This window comes from Phoxinus phoxinus (assembly GCF_949152265.1).
Source record: "Phoxinus phoxinus genome assembly, chromosome: 20".
In the NCBI taxonomy this organism is placed as follows: Eukaryota; Metazoa; Chordata; class Actinopteri; order Cypriniformes; family Leuciscidae; genus Phoxinus; species Phoxinus phoxinus.
In genome coordinates this window covers 17,028,681-17,046,265 of record NC_136895.1, presented here as the reverse complement: position 1 = coordinate 17,046,265, position 17,585 = coordinate 17,028,681, and the positions used below count along the sequence as shown (strand labels likewise).

The 17,585-nt window shown below is 38.6% G+C and overlaps 2 protein-coding genes across 23 annotated transcripts; one reads left to right on the top strand and one right to left on the bottom strand.

Moving 5' to 3' along the window:
- Window positions 1-14: 14 nt before the first annotated feature.
- nphs2 (NPHS2 stomatin family member, podocin) lies at window positions 15-2,750 on the bottom strand. 2 transcript variants are annotated; one of them, XM_079593164.1, is made up of 8 exons: window positions 2,305-2,750; window positions 2,129-2,232; window positions 1,941-2,013; window positions 1,390-1,472; window positions 795-998; window positions 665-720; window positions 505-583; window positions 15-414 (listed from the first exon to the last, which is right to left on the bottom strand). In XM_079593164.1, the coding sequence occupies exons 1-8, from the start codon at window positions 2,609-2,611 to the stop codon at window positions 148-150; spliced, it is 1,173 nt and encodes a 390-aa protein (XP_079449290.1). In that variant the 5' UTR covers window positions 2,612-2,750; the 3' UTR covers window positions 15-147. The 2 variants fall into 2 exon arrangements, with proteins under 2 accessions (XP_079449290.1, XP_079449289.1); XM_079593163.1 differs by having other exon boundaries at window positions 2,129-2,750.
- A 1,130-nt stretch (window positions 2,751-3,880) lies between these two features.
- Window positions 3,881-16,462, top strand: tdrd5 (tudor domain containing 5). 21 transcript variants are annotated; one of them, XM_079593158.1, is made up of 17 exons: window positions 3,881-4,023; window positions 5,127-5,363; window positions 7,504-7,935; window positions 8,018-8,175; window positions 8,275-8,358; window positions 8,439-8,495; window positions 8,785-8,953; window positions 9,065-9,243; window positions 10,135-10,349; window positions 10,433-10,642; window positions 10,746-10,812; window positions 11,387-11,584; window positions 11,682-11,819; window positions 13,417-13,530; window positions 13,598-13,738; window positions 15,492-15,636; window positions 15,917-16,462. In XM_079593158.1, the coding sequence occupies exons 1-17, from the start codon at window positions 4,020-4,022 to the stop codon at window positions 16,105-16,107; spliced, it is 2,739 nt and encodes a 912-aa protein (XP_079449284.1). In that variant the 5' UTR covers window positions 3,881-4,019; the 3' UTR covers window positions 16,108-16,462. The 21 variants fall into 21 exon arrangements, with proteins under 21 accessions (XP_079449284.1, XP_079449278.1, XP_079449272.1 ...); XM_079593152.1 differs by having other exon boundaries at window positions 3,942-4,023; window positions 13,631-13,738; window positions 15,978-16,462; XM_079593146.1 differs by having other exon boundaries at window positions 3,942-4,023; window positions 13,631-13,738.
- The last annotated feature ends 1,123 nt before the right edge of the window (window positions 16,463-17,585 follow it).

The window sequence follows — 17,585 nt, the reverse complement described above, 5'->3', positions numbered from 1 at the left end:
AAGATTACATTTAACAGTGTTATTAAATTTTATTAGCTTTCAGTGAGTACCAATATATTTTGCATACCTACGTAAAATTAGTAGTATGAAGCTTCTCACGTCTTCACAAGATTTTCCACAAGACAAACACTGACAAACACGTTGTCTTTACATCATGGGTGAGTCTTTGGGAGCATCTTCGGGGCCGTCAGCTGCGGTCAGGCTTTGATTGGCAGGTCGGGTCAAACTGGCGAGGTCGATGGATTGGGTCAGGACATCAGGAGGTATGTTGAGGACCACAGCGGGCTGCTCCGAGCGCAGATTGTGGAGGAGCTGCAGGAGTCGAAGGTGCACGACCAGCGGAGAACCAGAGAGAGACTCCACCGAGGCCTTCAAAGCTTCACAAGCTGCCTTTTCTCCCTCCGCCGCGATCACCTGTCATACAGCGAAGCGCAGCGGTTATAGAGCTGGGTTGGTAACTAAAGGGTTGTAGGTTTGAATCCCCTTTTGCACCGTTGGCCTTACTTTGACTTGTGCCTGGCGTCTCGCTTCGGCCTCCACAGCGAAGTTGTGTTGAAGTGCAGGTGGAAGACTGATTTCTTCTCTGCAACAGTGGACATATGTTATGAGTAACTTCATGCAACGTCCTTTGGAGTTTAATCTGTTATTTACATTATGTACTTACATTTCCGCTCTTTCCACTTTGATTCCCCACCTGCAGGTTACCGAATCTAAAGTGACCTGTCCGACAAATGAAAACTTTGTTAATACTTCTTATGTCAAGCCCTCATGGGGTGTCGTGTCTGTTGAGGTACCTGAACCTCCTGGGCTATCCGTTTCCTGTCCAGCAAAATATCAGTGAAGGCATGATGGGCCAGTATCTCTCTAATGGAGACCTGGGTCAGAGCCTGCAGCACATCTGGGACGCCGGCGAGGGATGAATAAGACACGGACACATTCTCGATACGATAGTAACACACCACGCTCACTTCGGTACACACTAGATCTTTGGTCACCACCTGAGGATGTAAGGACATTCAAATCATACGGTGTTCATTCTTTTTTAGGCTTGTAATTTTCTGGGCGGAAGATAAAATTGTATCTTTAGCAGATGCTTTTATGTTCCTAAACGACTCAATGTACATATACATTTTATCAGTTGTTTTCTCTGGAATCGAACCCATGACCTTGGTGTTGCAAGTACCATGATCTACTGTTTGAGTAACAGTCTAGAGACTTACGGGCGACCAACTGCCTCCCTCATGTTTACATACGTGCGTCAGTGGGATGCTATTTGTCGTTGTCAGCTTTTTAGTGCACTTCATTTGATGACTCGGAGGTCGTCTCAGAAAAAACAACGCAAACTTACACATGCAGAAAATATGGAGGCTTTTTTTTTCTTCACATTACCGTGTGAGGAGGGATCTTCAGTATTTTCAGACGAATGTCCACTAAATGGCACACATCCAAAAATGGGAGATAAAACATCAGCCCTGCAGCAAAATTAAACATGCATGTAATAAAATGCTAAAATAATAAATTATTAAAAATAATGTTTAAATGATTTGTAAATTTATATTAACATCAAAATAATAATAAATTAACGTAATACAATTATTGATATTAACACTGAAATATTAAGTTCACACAACTTAATTTTTTTCAATTACAGAAGTTATTTACTTAATTTTAAGTTGCCAACTGTTGACTTAACTTTAAAAATGTATATACATTTATATATACACACACATATATTGTTATATATTTACAAACTTTTATGTTAGATGCCATTCATCAATTTGACAGCACTAATTATTAATAAGTAAATATTTTAAAATTAGATGTAGGCTATTGTAAAAAATTATTATAATTTTTTTAGAATAAATTTCTACATTTTCACATAAAAAATGCAAATATACTATATGTAATATGTAAGTGTTAATATGTAAATGAAAACGTACCAGGGCCCCTGGGTCTCTTCTGCAATAAATGCCCCAACCGAAATATCACAGCTCTCTCATGTTCTCTCACAATCTACATAAACCATTTTATATATAATAACGGTTATAAATGATAGTTATTGGAAATTAAAAGAGTTATCAAATATATCTTGATTTGTAATATTTAGTCTCAAAAACTGAAAGCATACCTTCACACAGAACCAGATTAAAATAGGAAAGAAGATCATCACCACAGACAGAACCAAAACGATGAGAAGCTGCTCACAAACTCCAAGGTATCTCTTCTTCAAGCCTTTCGAGAAAAATAAGTGATGAGTGACAGAAGAACTCAGGTTCTCCCTCATGTTTTCTTGTCTAAACTTACCTTCTCCAGGCCCCTCAGTCTCCAATAACCCCAGTAACTCCTCTCGATCTTCTTTCATTCGCTCCCTCACGCTGTCTACATTTACAACAGTGCTGCTGGAGATCATCTGAGGCTCTCTGGATTCACCGCTTTCTTCTTCTTCAGTCACTTCTGCTTTTTCTTTTCTTTTGTGGGGCTCTTGGAGCTTGACGGATTTGGGTGCTTTGGTTTTTCTCTCTTTAGGAGAAGGTGACGGCTCCCTCTTTGTCCGTCCAGATCTTGAAGAATGAGATGTTTCTGCTCTTTTGTCCATCTCTGCGAGAAGCATGCGGTGTTCAGTGAGAGGAGCTTCTGCTGTGAGGTTTCATCTGGTGTCTGCTCGGCTCCTGTGTTCTGAAGGGGAGGATCTCTGTAGGCCTGATGATGGGGGAGTGTTGGACCTCTTCTAATGAATGTTTCACAATGGTGGCCTCCTACACAGTTTTGTTAGATGCACTAAATGTAAAATAACGTGCTACAAAAAGCCGAATTTTTATGTTCTCTGAATGTCCTCTAAATGTTTATTTATGATAACGATGAACATTTTGAATTATTTTTAAGGTTTAGATTGAACATTGGCTGTCTGTCTATCCATATATCTATCTATGTCTATCTGTCTGTCGTTCTATCTATCGTAACCCTAGTTGTTGTGTCAGTAAGTTGGCCAATGGCACCAAAATAAAAGGTGTTTTTGTCACCGTGTGAGCCACACTGGTCAAAATTTACCATGGAAATATTTATATACAAATACATTTTTTTTAATTTTGTGTTTAATTCTCAGTTGATTGTTCACTTTGACACACTCTATTATGTCTTTCTCTAAACACATACAGTATCTTCTCAGTTACATATCTTTCTATTGCTCTTCCATGACAAGAATTTTTAGTTTACATGTAACACATTTTGTAGAAATAAATGTACTGTAAAAATACAAATGTGTTGATAAGTTGGTTGATTGGTAACATTGTGATTGCTATTCCATTACAACTGCAGGCCATTTGCCAATTTAGCAAACATTCCATGTCATAAATATTTATGGAACATCACATGTCTGACAGATTTTCATCACTGAATGGATCATTTTGCATGTGATTGCTCACATGATGAAAGAATGTTTAGAAGTTGTGAAGAGTTTGACAATTTCACTGAGATTCAACTCATCAGTTTTGATCAACAAGCCATGTGCATTTAGTCATTGTGCAAATTGTAGACAATTGTACTTACTATTTTGCACACGTGCCAACAATTTGCTTAAATCAATGAGCCAACAATTTTGCTTAAATTCAAATCTGATATGAACAAGAAACTGTTCAGAAATCTGAACTTATTGTTTTGAGAAAAAAAGTCTAATTTGAGAATTGAGCCAAAGCGATTGAGGAACATTTTAATATCAAGGTCGTGTGTGTGTATAGTATATAAACAAATTAAACAACAAGCAACTAAAACAATTAATCTCTAGTTCTGTCATGAAACAAGAAGGCACAGGCTGATTGGTCCTTAACGCAGCTGATGATATATTTACAACGTAATACTTGCCACAAGCTGATTGGTTCATGCCGCATCTGCAGCCAATGAGCTTGCTGCTCAACATTTAAATGGCTGGTTAGTGGTTAACATTCACTACAGCAGTTTGCAGCATGCTTTCAGAATTCGTCTAAAACCCTCCACCTCCCCAGCTCCACCTGTATAGATCTGCTATGGGTAATTGATAAATGCTATTTGTGCAGCAGTATATTATCTTACATGCTCACAACAGTGTATCGGCATATATTTGGCAGTAGCAAGTTAGATTTTTTACACTATTATCGCCTATATCAATCTGCAGCGGTTATGTGGTACAAGTATAGGATCTCTCAGAAAAGTCCCATTTTACAAGCTGTATTTACGTGCTCTATAAGGACGTGGATGCTTTTCACATGTTGAAACCTTAAAATTATGGTAATTTTCAACATGTGAATGTTTCTTTCTTTTCTTTTTTTTGCAAAACGCTTCAGTTTATATTTATATATACATTTTCAAATAATATAATTTTAATAATATATATATATATATTTTTTTAAATATGTAAAAATACTTTTTGAATAAAACAAAACAAACATTACATGGATGTAACAACATGTTTTTAGCACCTGGCTGGTTCCCGTAATTTTTGTAGCACATTTTGTATATTTTTTATTTAATTTAAGAGAAATGGAAAACTACACTATCTGGTAAAAAAAAAAAAAAAAGTGAAATAAAGAAGTAGGCTTGGCCTATACAACAGAAACATTGAAGCTATGTGTAAATTCGGAATGTCGCTGGCTGCACGAGCAGCTTGACTCATGCATGCTGATAAAGCACGTGTCTCACGGAGTCTGCTGCATCTGCCCACAGAGACGCTAATGAAATACTACACTTTCACCTGCACTCTTAAAAGTTCATCTTTGAGGATATTTTTGACATACTCTTCGCTCTATTGACGTCATTGCGCTGCACCTGTGTGATACAAAATTCTAATTTTTTAAGAAACGCGCGCGGCCTGCCGCGTGATCTCCAACGAACGAGATAACGAGTTTATCTTGCACATAAGGTAATCACTTGTCCATAAACCGCAATAATATACATAATAAATGTATATGTTTTAAAGCCTTTGCGTTAAAGAAATGTTGTCAATAGGCTAAAATACCAATGAACAGTTTTTTTTTTTTTGGTCTGTTATTATTTCGCAGTTGGTTAACTCGTGTGTTGACATCATGATGAACTAATATTTACTTTTAAAACTGTTCTGTTTCTGTCGGCGGTTAGTAAGTACATTCTGTTTTTAGCTGTCAGAATGACCCAAGATCAGCTCCTCGCGGGTTTGAAGAAGGACGTCCGGTCTCTCTTGATCTCAGCTAAGCGTGGCTTGACCCCTGAACAGCTAAAGAGAGACTACCAGACCATGCTGGGCTTCCCCATTCCCCTCAGGTTACTGGGATTCAGAAACGTTTTGGATATGGTCAAGGAAATGCCGGATGTTGTGCACTTAGAGTACCACCTTGATGGCAGCATTATTTTAAAAGGTGATTTCAGTATTGTATCCTTTTTGTTAGCTGGTAAATCATTGTTTATGGCCAAGAGAATGTCTGTACTGTGTATATTAACCCGTTTAATCCCACCGGTCACAATTGTGACCGCATATTTTTTCTTATTTCTGGAAGCTCTAAAAGTGTTGTTATTGGCTTTGGGCAAGAAATTCAACTTTTAAAAGAAAAAATAGATTGTTTTGATTAAAATTTATAAATGTCATGTGACTGGTGTGAAAGGTCACATGACTAGATCAGTTTATTTCCTGCTTGCACATCTAGAAGAAGATGTCTTCCTCACACTACTACAAAAAGTAGTATATAAAACACCTTAATTAACAGATAGAACTATCAAATTGTGTACATATATTCTTTAAAGGGTCTACTACTGATATATTTTGAGAATTATACTCCTGCATATATATTTTGCTCGTAAGACATGTAAATTTGTTAACGGTCACAATTGTGACCGGTAGTATAACACAGTGTTTCAGCTGAAAACACAGGTTTTGGCTGTTAATCCTAGTTATCAATTGTTTATTATTACACAGTTTAAAACTATCAGATGTGTTGGACCTTCTAGACGTACGTGACCCCCCCAAGGGCTGTGTGCAGCAAACAGAGGCATTTAAAAGTGATTGATAGTGATGGATCAGATAGGGAGTAACAGGGTGAAACGGCCTATTTGCCAGGTAGATTATTGAATGGCAATGCAGAGGTGAAACATCTGGAGGATGAGGCAGATGTTCATGAGAACCAATTGGTGTGCGCCACACATCACCACAAACAACCCTTTCTACAACGTACGGCCCATCTTCAGTGCACTGAATGAGTGCACACACATCTCCCTGAAACTGGCCTATAGGCAGGGGCCAAGTGTAGTCTTTGGTCTACTCTAGCCCATAGAGGTTTAGCCGAACAAGCGGAAGTTCATCCAGGGTGTAACTTTGTCCATGACAACCTTTTCATCTCACTAAACCTCCTTCATGAAATGAAAAAGCGAGGTTATGGATGTCTTGGAATGTGTTGCGTAAATAGGCCTAATTGAAGAATTTGTATGAATTCTGACTATGTTGTTTCCCACCGGTCACTATTGTGACCGAGTATAAAACCTAATATTTCACTAACTTAACCAACATAAAATCAAAAAGGGCATACAGTTTGTGTGTTAGGGAGGTCTAAGGAGTAAAATGCATGTATTCAAATTGCAAGAAAAAATTTGGGATTAAACGGGTTAATGCTAAAACTTCTTGAAGACTTAATTTGTATGATTTACGACCTGCTATTGATACTGTAGTCAGAAGCTCTTGGTATTAGGGGAGGGGCTTTCTCAGTCTAGCGAGCATTTGATTGGACAAACATTTGAATACACCTTTAAGTGCAAGATGAGTCATCAATACTTTTGCCGTTTTGACTGGATGTCTGTGAAAGGATACTCCACCCAAGAAATTAAAATGCTCTAATCATTTACTCACCCTCATCCCGTTGCCGTCTCAGATGTATATGACTTTAGTTCCTCTCTGGGACTATTGTTTATAGTTTAATAAGTTTAAAATAGGAGTATTTTTCTCACAAAAAATCAGTTTGTGTTCCAGAGAGGAACTAAAGTCATATACATCTGAGACGGCAACGGCATGAGGGTGAGTAAATGATTAGCATTTACTTCAGGCCAACTGTCAAATGTGTATTCGCTGGACATAAACGCTAGTATGGTGTTAAGCGTGATGTAAACGTGTTGTGAAACTCGTGCAAGAAGTGACGTAGACTTTAACAATACGCTTCCACAACGTGCTGACGTTTACATCAAGCAAACACATGTATGACAGTTAGCCATAACTGATTTGCATTTTTTCCACACACACACACCCCTATTGTTTTGCTTCATAAGACATTGATTCATCAACTGGGGTTGTATGGATTAGTCATTCATTTCAAAGTGTCAACTTTGAAGGACCCATCCACTTGCATTATATGAATTTACAGAGATGGATTATTTTTCTAATAATCTCAGTTTGTGTTCCACAGATGAAATATTTATATACGTCTTTTTTGTTTTGTACTGAGAACATAACGAACTGTCACTTGAAAACTGAGGTCATTTTTGTGTAATGTAGTTAAACGGTATTTCCATTTGCAGCTATTGGAGATGAGAGCACTAAAGGCATTCAAGAGCTAGTGTCCAAGCAACGGGACCACAAACCCAAAGTCAACAATCGGAGGGGAAATCTGGTCAACTTCCACACCTCTTTCCCACGGCATCAGCCCGTTATTCTCCCTCGGCGTGGCCCAGCAAAGCCCGCCCTGCCTGCTCAACTGCGCAGCCAACTAAAACAATTACTATCTCACGGGCCAGTCAGATTATCGGAGCTGGAATACAGGTATATGGCGCAGTTCGGAAAGCCGCTCCAGATCACTCAATACGGCTTCTACTCCATATCCGAGATGCTGGCGGCGGCCACGGATTTCATAATCATGCAGCAGAGTCGCACTGGCTCGCAACTACTTCTGAAAAGCTCCGTAGTGCCACTAAATCAGACCGAGAATAGGATCCAGAGTCTTTCCAAGAAGTGTATGTATATGATATTGGAATCTATTGAAAGCCTAATTTGATGATCTTTTGCATGATGATTGCTCTTGATTTTATTTTGCAGTGGCTTCTCCTTTGGTGGTAAAACAGAAGCCGGTGGGATTCAGTCCTAAAGCAACTTCACCGCCAAAAAGGGACCAGCAAAGTTCGCCCTTGTCCCCTGCTGTTCCTAAACCAGAACCTGTGAAGAAAGAGCACTCTTTTGAAGAAACCATTTTTAAGGTTTGGATATTGTCTAAGCGCTTGTATGAAATAAGTGCAATATTTTGCTATAATCGTGCTATAAATAAATCAATACTGTCGGGGTAAATCTTGTTCCAGCTTGAGGAGGAGCTCAGACAGCAGATTCTCGAGAAGGGCACCGCTGGCACCGTCAGCCGCGAGCTGAAAGATAAGCTACGGAAGGTCAGACATAACTGCTTAAAAACTTTCCTTTCTTGTCTCATGTTCTCACCTTGGCTTATGAGATATGGATCTTATTTCAGGTTGTAGCTGAAAATGGCAATGGGATCTCCATTCACAATCTACCCACAGAATACAAGGTATTATCACAAAGCCCGTCCAGAACATTATCTGAGTTAATATCTGAAGAAGAAATTAAGAAATTGTATTTTGCATACAGAAAAGGAAGTCTATTTTTTTGGGGAGGCATTAACATTTTATGTTTTTTCTTTTGTATAAGGTATAATATGTGGTCAGCCAGAAGTTTTTGCTAAATAAACCATGACATGATGGTCAGAATCTTGTATCACTCTGTGAAAACTACAACATCTTATCTTTGAGTTGCTAGATGGTACTATTCTAACTTACTATTCTGTTTTTTGCTGTTAGCGAATGTATGGTGAGGAGTTGCCGGTGAGCCAGTGTGGCTTTCTGAGCGTGACTGAGATGGTTGGTGCTTTAAGTGATACATTTTCAATCCAAAGAGGTGCTGACGAGAGTGAAAACCACTGGATGGTCGTGGAGTTCAAACCAAATGACACACAACCCAGTAAATCTGGTACTCCCCTTTCTTACTTGTGTCGTATGGATTGGAAGAAAACAAACGAGTGCTTCAGATTCATTGATCACCTTTAATGAGACTTTGATTGTGATGTATTCCTTTTGCAAGAATTATCCCCGGGTCACGGCACCACTTCCAGTCCGACGGACGAATCACAGAATCCCTCCAGCAAGGCCTATTACTTGAGCTATGCAGAGTCTGCCTGGGAGCGCAAAGAGATGGAGCAATCCACAGACCCTCAAGAGTCTGACGCTGAGCTTAGAGTCACCAATAAAACCATCCATCAGGTTAAGAGCCATTAGTGATAATCCATTATCTTTCCTTCTCAGATTAATCATCCCCTACAGTAAACTCTTAGTTGCACTTTTGTAATGTCGATATTTAATTACATAATTTAATTGCATAAAATTGGTGTTAGTGCTGTTAATCGATTAATTGCATCTAACAAAAGTTTGTGTATATATATATATATATATATATATATATATATATATATATATATATATATATATATATATATATATATATGTATGTATGTATGAAGACTTATGTATGTGCAAAAACCTCTGACATTTTTCTTTTAAATTAGCATTTTCATCAGGCTCCTATGTTGGGTTCAGAAATTTCACTTTAATGTCAATAAAAAGGTTCAGTTAGTAAGTGACATTTTTTTAAATGAGTGTTAAATTAAAAACATGAAAATGCTAATTTAAAAGAAAAATGTCGGATGGACTTAGAGGTTTTTGCATCTGAAGTATATATACACTGTACATTTACAAACTTTTATGTTAGATGCGATTTGTCGATTTGACCGCACTACTAACTACGTAGTATGCATGAATACTTTATTTATTTAAAATATATATTTTGACATTATATAACCTAATGTGTATATCTGGCATTATATGTTGTATTCTATTATAAACCAAAATATACAATCTAATATTGTTATTTGTATATAAACAGAGATATCTGTAAATATCATGTAAAACTTATATTCATATTATAAACTAAGGTATATAACATATGTTACATAATAAAATATGATATGTATTATATAAATAAAAATTATATACTGTATATAGATGGATTTCTGTGTATATACTAAAACTAAAATGTATAGATAGATATCTCTATATGCTAAAACATAAATGTGTGTGTGTGGCTGTTTGTTGTAGATGGGGGATCTTTTCCCAGAGTTGATGGTGAGTCACGTCTCCACGGTTCCTCCAGATGCGGTGCGCTGCCAGAAGCTGAAGCCGCCCAATCGCAGGAGAGAGAGAGAGCTGGTGCCAGTCCTGGTGGAGCAGACAGAGTCACCCAGCCACTTCTACATCCGCTTCAGCCAAAACAAGGAGGCCAGAGCCCTGGAGAACATGATGATTGAAATGAGGTATCTCCCTGACTAATTTCATCAGTATTTGGGCTGGGATTGCATAGCGTGTCATTCAGATCATGCCCAATTCCTGTTTCCAGGAGCTGTTACTCCTACCCAGATGTGGCGGAGAGATACAGGCTGCCCGATGCCTATGTGCGGCCAGGTCAGGTGTGCTGTGTGGCCCCAAGAGACATGTGGTTCTACCGTGTGGTGATCCACGAGGTGTTCAGTGATACTGAAGTAAAGGTGTACTACGTCGACTTCGGAGACATCACAAAAGTGGAACGAAACAGCCTCAGATTTCTCAAGTAAATTCATAATTTGTTTAAATCAAATTTGTAGTAGTATAATTTAAAGTTGGACATATGTTTGTATCTCTGCTGCTCTGTATAATCCGAAAATCTTTCCCAGAGCTTGTTACGCTGACCTCCCGGCTCAGGCTGTCCCAGCAATGTTAGCTGGAGTTCGGCCCATCACGGTAAGAAGTGTTGTTATTGTTAACTAAAACTATAAAAATCGTTTTTGTTCATTGAAATCAAGCTCAAATAAAATCTAAATATTACTCAAAAAATAAAACTGAAATAAAAATAAATTAAAGCTAAAATAATAATATATTACAAAGTGACAAATGACATAAGCGCATGATAAATTACCAAACCTGAAGTAAAAAACTGAAAATAACCTACAGCATCTGTTCACTTCACTGACATTCATAAATCCCCTCCCGTGGTCTCATGGGACAGTAAGGGTCCATTGTATGCGCAGTTCAGAATCTCTGTGGAAGTAGTTGGTCATCAGGGGACTTTTCACCAACTGTTTTTCTAATACAATGTATTCACACATACTTCTATTTTTTTGTATACTGCATAGTAGGGAAATATTTAACTTTGGATGTGTCTTTTTGAACGATTCATTAAAAGACCTGCCTCATAAGAGTCATTTATTTTTTAATCTGAATACAATTGTTATTGTATGTTTTTGTTTTTTCATGCAGTAGTGTTTCTAGTGTTTGTTTAAATGCAGACTGGATCATGTCTTGGCTTTCTTCTCAGAGCATTTGGACTCAGAGTGCTATCAGCTCTTTCCAGAGGATGTGTTGTGAGCGCACTCTGGTGGCGGCCATTCACAGCTACCAGAACAACTTCCTGTTGCTCTTCCTGTGCGACACCAGCACGGAGGAGGACGTTTACGTTCACTCCGCCCTACAGAAAGAGGGCCACGCCCTTCCCTGCATTACCGCTTACGGATTGGTCTGGACACAAATCTTCATTTATACCCACTTACCATAAAACCTGAGTAAAATCTGATCTCCAGTGGTTGCTTGTTTCTTCTCGTTTGGCTTTTTAGGGGCAGTTTAATCCTTTGACGTCTTACCTCGGAGATGATCAGATCGGTGATGTAAAGGGGTCTCTCACACCCTCCACATGTTCTCCGGATATAGAGATCCGCTCTCAGGGAAATGGCTCTCCATGCTCCTTTCAAACGGTACCTTTAATCAAGCTTCCAGTGTCATGATACAGCACCCATGGGCCGTAAGCTCTCTGTGAATTACAGTGCCCTTCAACTGTGCCGATGGAGGGCAGGTCTGTCTGCTGAGGCTGTAAATGGAGGAATATTATGGGTCCTATGGGTGCTGTTGAAGGGACGTACATCAGTCTTTACTCAAGTAGTGCGAGTTATGTAATCGGATTACTTTTTTCAAGTAACTAGTAAAGTAATGAATTACTTTTAAATTTACAACAAAATATCTTGGTTACTTTTTCAAATAAGTAACAAGTTATTTGTTTTCCCATTTATTGACTGACCTCTTCTAACCCCATGTTGAGAGAAATCGGAGTAAGTTGTGTGCACTGTGTGAACATGATGCTTATAGTTAAATAAGCTTATTGTTAATGTACTTTACATGTGGGCATGCATTTACTCATCTTACTTGCACAAAAAATGGATTCAAGCGATTGACTAATATCCTAGACGGCCGTACTCCACTTTGCTCATTCTAGATAGAATATATTATTTAGTCCTCATAGATCCGAAAACTTAATAAAGGTAAGATTTTATCTAACCAGAGACCACAACTATTACCATAGAACCAAGCTGACCAACTTAACTACTTCTAATGGTAACTTTGTATAATTATGCTGTGGTTTCCCACGTACACTTAGTTAGAATAATGCTATACAATAATCAGAGGTTGAGACTCACCCCTATTTAGGTTGGTCTAACAACACTCTGTTGTTCTAAACGGAAAACCCATTATTAGCCTCTACAGTTCTATGTATACATTGTGTTAGTCGATCTCAGAAATTTCAGTCGGTGTGCTCTGCTCCACCTAAGTTCGATTCTAGTCCGTTTACTAACCTGATCGTAGAATTTAGGTGTTATGGACTTTAACGTAATCTACTAGAGTTAATCATTTCAGAGTACCGGTAAGTCAGAATAAATTCAAATGTAACAATTTATTATTAGTCAGGTAAATGTATCATGCCAATTACATATCAATTCAAAGATAATCAATACAATAACATCAAATGCTCAGAGATCAAGAGAAAATATGTATGTTACCTGACATTAGAAAAATGCATGATGCTGAGTGTCTTGAGGTAGTTTGGATGAAGGACCCTGGGCAAAAGTGCACACCCAATAAGCAAAGTATCTCTAATCCTTATTACCATTTGGTTTACTTCTGTGGAGATGAAACCCTTGTACCTGTTGCACTGAGACATTTTAAATATCAAACATGACTGTTAATTCACTTCTATTGACATACCGGTAGAAAGATTATATAAAAATTCTAATGTTCTAAGTGAAGAGAAGAATGTGTAAAGTGAAGGAAGTGGGGGAGAAAGAACAAGTGTCAAGGAAGGACAGGAGGGAAAGAACTTACCGCAACATCACTCTGTGGGGTGTGGAGACAAGTCTTATGATGTTATGTGTTTGTGAGGCAATGTGAGGCAAGCAGTTGTCACCATTTAATTAAAACAATCTATTACTAATATTACAGTAACTTTCTAATAAAAGTTTGTGGCCAAATGACCAAGTAATATGAGAGTCTTCATTTTGAACTCTGGTTCGTTCTTTCCAGGGTTCCAGCTCTGAAAATGGAGAAACCAACTTCTCCTCCATTGATGTAGAACCAAGCTTGGACCTTCCTGCCCTCGAGTGTATACATGTTCCTGACGTCAACACTGAGGCTGAAGTGAGTCTTATTCCACATATGTACAATAATATTTTGGATTTGTTTCTTTAAACCTCATATCTTTCAGAGTGCGAATGTAAATTCTTCTGAGGCTCTGCAGGGTAAAACCCCATTATGCTGCAGTCAATGGGATCAAGGGTGGACAGCAGAGGACAAAACGGATAAGACGAAACATGAACCTGACGTCAAGACAGAAGACAAATCGAAAGTAAGAACGCCGTCTCGTACACAACAGGCATGACACGACAGCTTTTGAGTGTCAAATGTTTTTTGAGGTAAAATCTGCTCATGAAAGGATTCAGCCTTTCATTCCACGCAGTCACAGCGCTTAGCACACAGTCGTCGCTCACAATGACATGAGGTGCTGTGCTGTGCGTCTGGAGATTTAATCTCCTGACGTATTGTTCCCCATTACAGCCGCGTTCTCCCGCTGAGCCCTCTGGGAGGCAGTTGATCTTAATTGTGCGCTGATTAGATGAGAATGTTAATTAGCCTCTCCGCAGAGGTTCATCTGCTTAATCATTCAACTGAACGGTTCATCGGAAAAGGCAAGTTTCTACAAGACACGTGCAATAGTCATTTTCAGCTATTTGCAGGATGAAATTTCAGAATCTAGCTTATTTACGCAGTTGCCATTTCTTTATTAAAATAAGTGCTAAAATACTTTATATTAATTTCCAATAGTCTTCTTGTATTGTTATTATTGAAAATGTTGAAATATTTAATACTTGCTATAATACTTTTTTTTTTTTTTAATTAAATGAAGACTTGGTCACACTTACGTTTTATTCTACGACATAAAATACATCATTAGGGATGCACCGATATGATATTTTTGAAAGCTGATAACTGATGTATTGGCCGATTAATCTAAATCCACATCTTTATAAACATTTTGAGAGCCTGATTAAAAAAAACAAAAGTCTGACCATTAAAACCATGTCCAAAGCGCACAATTATAATGTTCTCATTATAATTTTATGTAACCTATGACAGACTTGTGCTGTGTATGTAACAATCATGTGATGCCATGTGAAGTGATTCCAATCATATTTCAAGCAATTTAAAACCATCATGGCGAGCAGTGCACATCTGAAGTGTCTCAGCTGAAGGAAATAATCCGTTATTAATCTGCTTCTAAATTGGCAGTAAGAGTGACATCACAGACCAAAACAAAACCAACATTACGACACGGAACTCAACCATTTTTGATGTTATCAACCATCAAAAATGGTTGAGTTCCGTGTCGGAATGTCGGTTTTGTTTTGGTCTGTGATATCACGCCTACTGCCAATTTGCCCAATTGTATTTCGACACCCTGCGTTGCCAGTTGGCGGAAAACAGTGTATTGCAGTCATGGAAGCCAGCAAACAAACTAAGTCAGAGACCACAGATTCTACTCAAACTAAAAAGCCTTGCATCCATCTAAACGGGATATGAACGGGAGCATTTTCAGCGGATCAGTCAACTCGCAGTGAAAGTCTCATCATCGCCTTCCATTGTCAATTACGCTCGCCCCTGTGTCTCAGTCAATTGTTCCCGTGTCCTCAATCTTGCAACCCGCGTGAGTGTTGAGTCTGAGGAGAGGAGGGGGGGAAACAACCCTCTCCTATATTTTACATTTGGACTGCAGTACCCAGTTCAACTGCTAGCTGTCAATATATATTGCACCTTTAAATTGAGGTGGTCCTATCGGTCTACACCACAACAGCTTTAAGCTGTCCACACTTGACACAACAAAGCGACTGTTGCAAATCCATTTCTTCAAGTAGCACAAGCGTTTGAAGTACGTCTGAAATGGAACGGGGCGTCAGTTTACAGTCGGGAATTTGTCGCGTCGCACAGCATCACTGATTACAATTGGTTCGATTTTCTTTAGTCACGTCGTGCTGCTCGCGTCTGTTGTAGACATTGTGTTAGTGTAATAGTATTCATGTTTTTTTTTTTTTTTTTTAACATAGTCTGAGATTGTGTCTCCTCCACCTGTTCAAGAAACAGTGAGTGAACTGCAGATGTCTGCGTCTCCAGCTAAACCACAGCCCGTCTCAACCACATACACCAGCCCCCACACCTCTGGCCCGGTCCAGATCAACTGCATCTATCCAGGTAAAGCACATCACTACAAAGCAAATATATATATATATATATATTAGGGCTATCTATTTAACATGTTATATATAGTAAAAACTATGTATTTGTTTGATTTATATATTGTTTAGTAATATTTTGGGGATTTTGTCATTTATTTTGGGCATTGGACATACATTTTTTTTTAAGAGAGGACAGAACATAATGGGTTAAAATGTGTTTACATTTGAAATTACAATCAACTCTGTTTGCTTTGAATTTGATACAATTCACTGCTCAGTTTTCCTAGTTTTTCCAGGTGTACCGGTCTATCCGGTCCAGCCCCCGCTTTCCAACTTCATGATGCATTTCTTAAGCAGTCCAGGTCCTGTGGGACAGGGTCCAAACACCCAGTTCCGGCAGCACACATCTCCGTTAGCCCTGACACCAGCTGCGCGCCTGTCTGCCGGAGCCAACGTCCTACACTGGCGCTCCAACCACACAGCCTGACCGGCCAGAAGCGGTGCGTGCCGGCTTCAGAACCTATTTTGGACTTCCGTTATGTTCAGTAACTTCTGTTCTTTCATTTCTTTGGCTGCAACATCCTAGAAATATATCAAATGATATAACAAAAGCAGCGGAGGACACGTAAGGACAAGTCAGAGCAGATATATCTTGTTCGTTTTATCGTAATGCCTCTCCAGCACCAGATTGTTCTTTATTTTTATATATTTGCACTATGAACCAAATTGGACATTTGTTTGTTTTATTTGTTAAGTTGCTTGTTCAGTGTTCAGAATTTTTCTTTTATCAATGTTTTATAAAGAAGAAAATGTGATATAAAAAAAGGGAGGATACACTTAAATTTGTGTCCGTTTATTTTGTGATAATTGATTTTGCATTTAATAACATTTTAGGTGCGACAAGTGTACATTTTTGGAGCTATTGTATTTGTTTGAGTGCAGTTTACAGGCAAATTTACTGCTTTTCTGGGACCGTTCGCAGAAACGTAGCCGTTCCAGACCTGGAAAGACATTGTCAAACTTTCTATTTCGAAACGATCGCATACACATGTGGAAATTCTTCCAATGTGCTGTTCATCTTACCCTGACCGACGATGTCTAGTTTCACTGGGTCGTTTAGAGAAACGGTCAATGTTGTATACAATCAGTGATTTTCCAACACCCCTGCTCTGTTTTACTTTACATACCTTCATTCAATTCCGCCCACTCTTGCAACTTGTTTGGCATATTTAGTCTGACCCAACATTCTCCGTGGGAGGATCCTTGCTCCACTGAACATGTTGAAATATTAAATTACTCAAACAGGATGTCGTGTAACCAAGTGCATCCATAACATGCCGCATAAACAGCGGCCAAGGAAAGGGTGCAGGTTAACACCACTCCGTCGGTCCTGAATCTTCCTTGTTTGGTCCAATTACTGTTAATGGCATCTTAACGAGCTTTCTTTGAGATGCCTGGTATCGTAACAAGACCAGCTGGAGAAGCGAAGAATATTACCTCATTTAAACGGGAGGGGGAAAAAACGCTGAATGTTGCAGAAACCAAATTAGCATTGGACGCTAAGCTAATGAAGTTTAATTGTAGAAACGCACTTTTCTGAGAATGGAAGCCCATTTTTGCCACGTAAGAAAAAGAAATGTTTTGGTCAATTGAGTTTTTGTGTCCATTTCAGACACATTTGCCACAAGAAAATAAATCGTGCTTTAGTAAATTGTAGTAGTGACATACGTCTCAGTTATGGCATTTAAAAAAGTCATGACAAAAAGTTTTAGTAATTAGTCAAAATAGTATGGCGTCATAATTGACTATCTCATAATTAGTGTCAATTTTGTCATGACTTGTCACAATCTGTCCGAGTGAGTGGAGGGGGCGTGGCTTAGCCATAGGTCAATTGACTTTATGCTGTGATTTTGACTTTCTCATAATTACAACTTAGTATGTCATAATTTCTACTTTTTATTTAGA